We start from the raw sequence: 10,000 nt of genomic DNA, 5'->3' as shown, positions 1-10,000 counted from the left end.
AAGTAGAAGTACTCAGATCTTGTACTTGAGTAAAAGTAGAAGTACTCAGATCTTGTCGTTGAGTAAAAGTAGAAGTACTCAGATCTTGTACTTGAGTAAAAGTAGAAGTACTCAGATCTTGTCCTTGAGTAAAAGTAGAAGTACTCAGATCTTGTACTTGAGTAAAAGTAGAAGTACCAGAGTGTAGGAATACTCTGTTTCAGTAAAAGTACTGCATTCAAAATGTTCCTCAAGTAAAAGTAGAAAAGTATTCTCATCAAAATATAGTGAAAGTAGCGACAGTAAAAGTAGTCGTTGTGCAGATTGGTCCATTTCAGAATAATATCTATGATATGTTTTATAATGATTGATCATTAAAGTGTTCTCAAAGCTGGTAAAGGAGCAGCTAGTTTGAATGACTTTGTATACTGCAGGGTAGCTTGTGGATTTACTCCAGGTGGAACTAAAGTCTGATTTAACACTTGATTATATGTCACATCATTCATCCACATCTGTAAAGTAACTAAAGGTATTAAATACATGTAGTGGAGTACAAGTACAAAGTAGCAAGAAGTTAAAATACTCAAGTAAAGTACAAGTACCTAAAAATTGAACAGTACTTGAGTAAATCTACGAAGTGACTAGCACTGACAACACTCCACTGGTTCTGACGTGTCCATGTTAAAGCAGTTTATAAAACACCTGAGTGGTAGAAGTGTCCATAGGCCTCCTTTATACTGGGGACTTTTAGGATAATTAGTTTAAAATGTTCTGAAAATAGCGTGCACAAATAATCTACACTGTTTAGTGTTTACATGTACAATCTCAAGGACTGTCCACACTTCTTTGGGTGTATGTCTGGTGACCCAAGTGGTGCAATTTTGACCTGCAACAAGTTTAATATTAGTAATAATGGAAGAGAGAATAGTTGCTCCCGGTTTTGCAGCAGCGTAGCATAGGTGCTACATTTGTTGTCAACATTGTTATGGTAAGCATTAGGGCTGCACGATATATCGTGTCGTGACGATAATCGCGATATGCGCATGCGCGATATTCACATGGCAGGACTTGCGATTCTTTTTCATTTAAATTTTTAAAAACATTTTTAGGACTTGCGATATTAAGTAGGCAAATGAACTCAAACACGTCATGTTACAATTATTTAGCTGCTTGCTACAAAAGGAAAACGTGCGCGGCTCTCATGTCAGGGGTAGTTGAGTGAGTGACAGCAAACCACCAATCACAATCAAATCTCCAAAGCAACCGGACCCGGAGATTAAAGGTAGAAACACTGAATAAAGTCGTTTCATGTGTTTCTCCAGTTCGGCGCTGCTAACCGAGCTAGCTCAGCTTGTTGCTCTGATAACTTAAGATCCAGATTAATCCGGTTAAATATAGTTACAAAAATACCAATTGTATAGCATTAAAGTTTAAGAAAGGATGGTTTGCGGGGAAAAAAACTGTCTTTTCTTCAATTCTTGTATGTTTTCATATCGCAATATATATAATAAAAAAAAATCGCAATGTCTGTTTCTTCCAATATCGTGCAGCCTTAGTAAGCATGCTGTATCTATATGTGTTATTTGTGGGGTTTTTATCTTGAAGGAGTGTCCCCACCACTCTTTTTAACAAAGTGGTGTCCCTCTCTCAGACCGACCTGTGTGTGTGTTTCCCTCAGGCTCTCAGACTCATCCCACTCCTCTGATGCCCCCCCAGGACAAAGACTCCTGCTCCAAGTACAACTGGGACCCTTCGGTTTACAACAGCGAGCTGCCGGTGCGCTGCAGGAACTCCAGTGGGGTCCTCTACAAGAACCGGCTGGGGTCAGGTGAGTCCGGCTGAAGACAAAGAGGCCCCATTGTGCTTTGATGTGGTTTCCCCTCTCCTGTATGTTTGTCATTTTAGTTTTTGTGCATGTAAATGGTCTGCAAAAGCTAACATCCCAAAGTTCTCTTCAATGTTTGAGCAGATTTTCAATTGGTGGAGCAGTTTTGACTTAAAGTGCGGGACAAACACGTGTACCATGTAGGATTGCAATCTTGCAACACGCATAATTAGATGTTGAAATCAAAATAAGAATGTCTAGGCGTAGGAGAAATGCAATTATTAGTTTTCTCTCTTTGCAGATAGACTTAAAGAGGCCCTTTCATTAGAAACCATTAATGACATTTTCTACTTTTCTTACACATTACAAATAATCAACTCATCTAGAAAATAAACATGCCATGAAAATAATTTCTTTTTTTGTATTCTTTTTTTTAAAAACTTTTTATTTTAGTTCTTTTATAAACAAACAGCCAGACAGACAGACAGCACAATAGCAGTCGGCAAACAAATGAGGATGACAACAATGTGATTAGAGTCCGACAGGATAAAAAACAAAGACAAAACAAAAAATAAATGAAACAAACAAAAACAAAAATGGACTGCGACAGCACAAAAATAAAAAAAAATAAAAAAATCTAAATCTAAAGGCTCTGAGTCTAAGTCCATTATTAATAACTTAATGCAAAAGTAGAGGTCAAAGAATGTGCATAAATGGAACAAATGAAAATAATTTCTAATCTGATATTATGTTATATTTGCAGCCGTACTGAATCCCTCACTTCACGACTCTGTTACTGCGTTTCTTGAGTGCTTTAACCCACACTGACGGTGTTGTGTTGTTGATTTGTTGTGTGTTGTTGATTTGTTGTGTGTTGTTGTGTTGTTGTGTTCAGGGGGGAAGGGCCGCTGCATCAGACACAACCAGCAGTGGTACACTCCCACAGAGTTTGAAGGTCTGGCGGGGCGAGCGAGCAGCAAAGACTGGAAGAGAAGCATCCGATACGCCGGCAGGCCGCTGCTCTGCCTCATACAGGTACTACTGGCTCAATACTGCATTCATAACATACTGTACTACTGCCACACGACATCATTAACACTCTGTACTACTGCCACACGACATCATTAACACTCTGTACTACTAACACGACATCATTAACACTCTGGACTACTGCCACACGACATCATTAATACTCTGTACTACTGCGACACGACATCATTAACACTCTGTACTACTGCCACACGACATCATTAACACTCTGTACTACTGCCACACGACATCATTAACACTCTGGACTACTGCCACACGACATCATTAACACTCTGGACTACTGCCACACGACATCATTAACACTCTGTACTACTGCCACCGACATCATTAACACTCTGTACTACTGCCACACGACATCATTAACACTCTGTACTACTGCCACACGACATCATTAATACTCTGTACTACTGCCACACGACATCATTAACACTCTGTACTACTGCCACCGACATCATTAATACTCTGTACTACTGCCACACGACATCATTAATACTCTGTACTACTGCCACACAACATCATTAACACTCTGTACTACTGCCACACGACATCATTAACACTCTGGACTACTGCCACACGACATCATTAATACTCTATACTACTGCCACACGACATCATTAACACTCTGTACTACTGCCACACGACATCATTAATACTCTGTACTACTGCCACACGACATCATTAACACTCTGTACTACTGCCACACGACATCATTAACACTCTGTACTACTGCCACACGACATCATTAATACTCTATACTACTGCCACACGACATCATTAACACTCTGTACTACTGCCACACGACATCATTAACACTCTGTACTACTGCCACACGACATCATTAATACTCTGTACTACTGCCACACAACATCATTAACACTCTGGACTACTGCCACACGAGATCATTAACACTCTGTACTACTGCCACACGACATCATTAACACTCTGGACTACTGCCACACGACATCATTAACACTCTGTACTACTGCCACACGACATCATTAACACTCTGGACTACTGCCACACGACATCATTAACACTCTGTACTACTGCCACACGACATCATTAACACTCTGGACTACTGCCACACGACATCATTAACACTCTGTACTACTGCCACACGACATCATTAATACTCTGTACTACTGCCACACGACATCATTAATACTCTGTACTACTGCCACACGACATCATTAACACTCTGTACTACTGCCACCGACATCATTAATACTCTGGACTACTGCCACACGACACCATTAACACTCTGTACTACTGCCACCGACATCATTAATACTCTGGACTACTGCCACACGACATCATTAACATTCTGGACTACTGCCACACGACATCATTAACACTCTGTACTACTGCCACACGACATCATTAACACTCTGTACTACTGCCAGACGACATCATTAACACTCTGTACTACTGCCACACGACATCATTAACACTCTGTACTACTGCCACACGACATCATTAACACTCTGTACTACGGCCACACGACATCATTAACACTCTGTACTACTGCCACACGACATCATTAACACTCTGTACTACTGCCACACGACATCATTAACACTCTGTACTACTGCCACACGACATCATTAACACTCTGTACTACTGCCACACGACATCATTAATACTCTGTACTACTGCCACACGACATCATTAACACTCTGTACTACTGCCACACGACATCATTAACACTCTGTACTACTGCCACACGACATCATTAACACTCTGGACTACCGCCACACGACATCATTAACACTCTGTACTACTGCCACACGACATCATTAACACTCTGGACTACTGCCACACGACATCATTAACACTCTGTACTACTGCCACACGACATCATTAACACTCTGTACTACTGCCACACGACATCATTAACACTCTGTACTACTGCAGTGATAATACACTTTACTACTGAGCACATACTGCAGTATTTATATACTGTAATACACTGTACTACTGAAACTCAATGGGAGTGAACCACTGCAGTATTAATACACTGTAGTACTGCCACCATACTAGGGCTGCTCAATTAATCGTATTTTAATCGCAATTACGATTTTAGCTTGCAACGATTATGAAAACAACATAATCGAAATAAAACGATTATTTATTTAATTTTATCTATTTTAATTTTTTTAATTCATTTATTTGTAATAATTTTTGTATTGGTTTTTCAGTTGAATTATACTTAAAGGTGCGGGATAATTTTTTTGTTATATTCCATGGAATGCTCTTAACATCCCGATAGCAATGAATATATTAAATGCTTTGACAATAAACCCATAAAGAAAAGTCACCTGTGGAAGCCGTGGCGCTGTACAAAGCACGACCAATCATCTGAGCCGGCCCGGCTAAAGTAACTGGATGGCCTACCTGCCTGTCAGCCTTCCATCTGTGCACAAACTTATCTCGTGCCCTCATTGGTCATGTGCGCGTTCGTGTGTGTTGGAGGAGGGGCTCTGTAAGGAAGTGGCAGATTTGTTCCGGTTGTGTACTTTCAAATACTAGCGTACTCGAGCTGGTTTCTGCAAAATTACCTACCCCACCTTTAAGGTTCAGGGTAATCAACCGTTCAAATTTTATTTTATTTTTTTTCAATAAATGGATGTTTTCAAAGTAAATGTTTTTAATAATCGTGATATCAATTATTGAACCAAATAATCGAGATTATCATGTTTGCCATAATCGAGCAGCCCTGCACCATACTGCAGTATTTATATACTGTAATACTACACTCGTAACTTAGTATTAACACAACGTACTGCTGCACTCATACCGAAGTAATTATTCACTATTTTTATTTGTGTGTGTGTGTGTGTGTGTGTGTGTGTGTGTGTGTGTGTGTGTGTGTGTGTGTGTGTGTGTGTGTGTGTGTGTGTGTGTGTGTGTGTGTGTGTGTGTGTGTGTGTGTGTGTGTGTGTGTGTGTGTGTGTGTGTGTGTGTGTGTGTGTGTGTGTGTGTGTGTGTGTGTGTGTGTGTGTGTGTGTGTGTGTGTGTGTGTGTGTGTGTGTGTGTGTGTGTGTGTGTGTGTGTGTGTGTGTGTGTGTGTGTGTGTAGGAGCGTATCCTGAACCCTCACGCTGCCTCCTGTACGTGTGCAGCCTGCTGTGATGACCTGACGGGGGTGAGTAACGTTTCTCAGGATTGTTCTTTTACGTTTGGTACTTTGAGATGATATTGTGATGCCAGTGTTTCCGTAACTAGCCTTTAGAACATTGATCTTTACATTTGTATATGATGTTAAAACAAATTGTACTTCTGAAAGGTCGGAGCCCTTCCTCCACCTGTGGTTCATCATTTGTCATTGTGTAACTGGGTTTTAAGGTAACTGCAGATACACTTTGAGATAAGATGCTTTGTTTTGCTTCCTGCACTCAGAATATTACAGGAGCGCTCTGATGAGAACAATAATTAGATTTGTCTTCCTTCCCAGAAACACAGGACAAAACCACAGCTCATTACATCCATTTCTGTTTCTGTCCTCTGCTGCTGGGACAAAGCAAAACACCTGTCCAAAATATCACATTATTCAAATAAAATGAGGCTTCTGTAACGATCTCTACAAAGTCTTGGAAGTTTGAAAAAGGCCTAAATTAAACGGTTATGATCTCAAGGTGAGAAATATGTGTTACATGAAAACAAACAGCCATTAAAACCAGAAGTCTTTCCATATTTAAAATAATGACATCATGTTTTTTATCATGTCCTGGTGTCTCCCACCAGAAGACACTAGCTAGATATTAAACGTATTGTATCGCAGCTTCCTGTTTTGGCTAGGCGTCACTCCTTATTTGGTAACGTGTGTGTGTATGTGGAACCCCCCCTCGATTATATTGGCTCTAACAGTTCAAAAGAGGTGTCAATCATCAAAATCGACCAAGGGGGACTAGAGATAGGTCAAATCCACCCAAATGACCCCAGAAGTGGGTTCTTTTTTGCTAAATCTCTCTAAAAAGGTCAAATTTCACTTGTTTTGCATCAATCTTGATACAGGGTACTTATTATATGTTATAGTTTGGATTCCTAAAGCTTTTATTCTACCATCCCATCATTCAAGGGTAGTTTTCACTATAAGTAATGGTTTATTTTGTTGGACAGACAAAATCATTTACAGTTTTTTACTATGTTCAATCTGAATTTACTTTAAAATAAAAAACATCTATACTGAATCTGACTTTTCTACATCCAACTCACAGGTTCATCATTGCTTTGAGAACAAAGATTATTAATGTAACCCTTTTAGAAGGGAAGATATGGTCATTTGTTCTGGGAATGTCATTTTCGAGCCTGAGACCTGAAAAACAGCTTCGGGGCTTAAGAGGTTAAAGCTTTTTAGGATTTTTTATTTTAAGTACGCTTACAAAATCAGAACCAGAACCAGGTTTATTGCCAAGTAGGTTAACACATACGAGGAATTTGTCTTGGTGTTTTTGGTGCATACACAAAGATACATACATACAAATAAAACAATGATAAATAAATAAATATCTACATTGAACATGGATGACGTATAGGTTTACCTGTAAACATTTAAATATACTAAAATTAAATATGAGAAATGCTTGAGTTTTAATCCACTTTCTGTACTAAATAAGTTTGTCTGGTCGTACTTTAAAAACAGGTGTAAGGATTGCTGTCCTTTCTGATGTCTGATAAACTACATGTAATGAATAATTGTTGATTTAAATAAATAACCAGTCAGACAGTAAAACTCGCTCTGTGTGTGTTTCTGCTTCTCTCTTCAGTGTGCAAAGGATGAAGAGCCTCTGGTAGCAGAAAACATCAGCATGGTACGTTTAGCATTCACGACATGTTCCTCATACTGCCTGTGCTGCAGCACCTCTTTTCACCCTCTGTCTGAAACCAGAGCCCGGTCTGCTCTGATTGGTTAGCTGGCCGGCTCTGTTGTGATTGGTCAACCGCTTAGAGATGTCCCGCCCCTTAGCCTATCACGTATTACATTACATGACACTTGTTAGACGTTTTTATCCAAAGCAACTTACATACTCAATACTGTGGACAACCCCCACAGGAGCAATTAGGGTGAAGTGTCTCAGGGACACAACGACATGCTGACTGCAGTGGGGTTTGAACCTGTGACCCCCTGATCCTAACACACACGCACAACCCACTGCGCCACACGCCTCCTGATAGTATAATGTGTTGAAGTGCAAGCCACTAGAAGCAAACACAGTTGTGAAGTAAACAAAGGAGTCACATTAAGGTGTTTCAGGCAGGTGGCGGGAACACAGGGATTTCAGCCTTTGCAGAACATACATGCACTAAAACCTGTAGAACACACACAGGACAGAGACAGCCAACAGAACAGTAATACGACCTCTTAGAAGCGTCAACACTTTTTTTTTTTGTCGTGTTGATTTAATTTCATGTTTTCTTCAGACGGGTCCGGTCCGCCTCTTCGTCCCGTACAAGAGACGGAAGAAGGACAACGATTCTCTGGTCGTTTCCCCGAAGAAGGATCTTTCATCCGCCAAAAACATCACGCTGTCTCCGGGGACAACATGTACGTCACACTGATGTGAGATTAGTGAGGCCGCAGAGGAAGACAAAAGATAGTCTGTGGTTTTATCAGCACTTTAAAGCCTTTGGAGAACAAATATTATATCTATATTCATTTATTATTATTTGACGACATTCTGTAAAGTTTTTTTTTTTAATGTATTTGTATTGAAGACACGTAGAAAAGACATTTGGTACATTGATAGGAACCACAGTTACAAATGTTCAACAGTTCAAAGCTACTAGTGTTCAGCTTAGTCTCTACTATTGATCAACTGAAGCCATACATAGTTAACCTTCACTTTAAGGAACCTACAATATTTAAATCCCAATTATAACCAAAACACAGACTAACAGTACAAAGACAAAAACTAAAAGTTTAATAAAGAGGGAAAGGGGGGCGTGTCAATTAATCAGTAGACACAAATGAGAGATATTTGAAGAAGGTTGCCACTTAGTGTAAAACCTAGAGGTTTCGCCAATTAAAAAATATTTAACATCCTGTAAAGTTCCCCGGAGGAGTTCATAAAGTGTGTCTTCTTCTTCTCCTTCAGTCACGGTGTCTCCGTCGGGACAGTTCACGACCTCGGGCACGTTGACCTTTGACCGCCCGGCTCAGAGTGACGCTGTCACGGCCGCCGCTGCTGCTGCCATCATGTCGGAGAGCTCGGCCCAGAGCGAGGTGTTCACCAGCAACGCAGGTACCTCATCTCCCATATCATCACACTGTATGTGTATGCACCATATACACCAAGGCTAATTCCTCGTCTGTGTAAACCCGTTTCTGATTCTGAGTTGTCGAACTAAGAGAATCTCCTTTGATTCAAACATTTAGGAAAAACACCAAATTATTTCTGAATACTCTCCTTTGTTTTCCGTCTTCTCCTTAGCGTACTGACATCTTTTAGATTGTTGCTTGTGTTGCTTTTAAATTGTCTATTGTCTTTACTTGTTTTATGGTGTGTGAGCTGTGTGATTTTTGTATGTGTTTGTTTGTTTGACTGTACAGCACTTTGGAGGTTTTTATAGTGCTTTATAAAAAACACCAAAATATGTCTCAAAACTTTCCTTTTTTTCTTTTCTCCTTCCCTCAGTGCTCACGGCGCTTCCTGCCCTTGCCGTGGCCCCCCAGTCGCTGCAGGCCAAGATGGCGGTGACGGTGGGGTCACCATCGGGGGGGGGGCTGCTGATGGGGGCCCTGGAGGGGGGCGGGGTCAGCGAGGGGGGGCGGAGCAGCAGCTGGCTGTACCTGGAGGACATGGCCAACACTCTGCAGAGCAACGTGCAGCAGCTGAAGGCTCTGATAGAACAGGCCAAACACTCAGAGTGCACGGGGGTCAAAGGTCAGGGCGGCAGGAAGGAGGTGAGCGCAGAGAGACACACACACACACACATATACACGCACACACAGAATTGTAAACGTGCTGTGTATCAGAATCAGAACTTATTAAGAATAATAAAAAATATAGCAATATTTACATAGAAATAGAACGGAATAAAATATGGAATACAATTTGCAGTAATACAAACAAAAAAAGATGAACAGAATAAAAAACAGATATTGTGTACATTAATACCGTACGGAGCGATACAGTGAAGTTCTGCA

At 40.6% G+C, this 10,000-nt stretch overlaps 1 protein-coding gene across 1 annotated transcript in view; it reads left to right on the top strand.

Annotated features, from left to right (window-relative positions):
* The window catches only part of deaf1 (DEAF1 transcription factor), a gene marked incomplete at its 3' end in the record, with an annotated part of 14,863 nt that overhangs the window by 2,829 nt on the left and 2,034 nt on the right, over positions 1-10,000 (top strand). Inside the window, exons 4-10 of the mRNA XM_079684567.1 lie at positions 1,658-1,807; positions 2,700-2,839; positions 5,933-5,998; positions 7,620-7,664; positions 8,275-8,398; positions 8,949-9,095; positions 9,489-9,815. Of these exons, the coding sequence (XP_079540693.1) occupies positions 1,658-1,807; positions 2,700-2,839; positions 5,933-5,998; positions 7,620-7,664; positions 8,275-8,398; positions 8,949-9,095; positions 9,489-9,815 (999 nt within the window). The remainder of the gene's footprint in view (positions 1-1,657; positions 1,808-2,699; positions 2,840-5,932; positions 5,999-7,619; positions 7,665-8,274; positions 8,399-8,948; positions 9,096-9,488; positions 9,816-10,000) is intronic.

The sequence above is a fragment of the Notothenia rossii genome (assembly GCF_949606895.1).
Source record: "Notothenia rossii genome assembly, chromosome: 5".
Classification (NCBI taxonomy): domain Eukaryota; kingdom Metazoa; phylum Chordata; class Actinopteri; order Perciformes; family Nototheniidae; genus Notothenia; species Notothenia rossii.
Note: the sequence above shows the minus strand (reverse complement) of the source record. Positions and strands in the feature narration are given on the sequence as shown.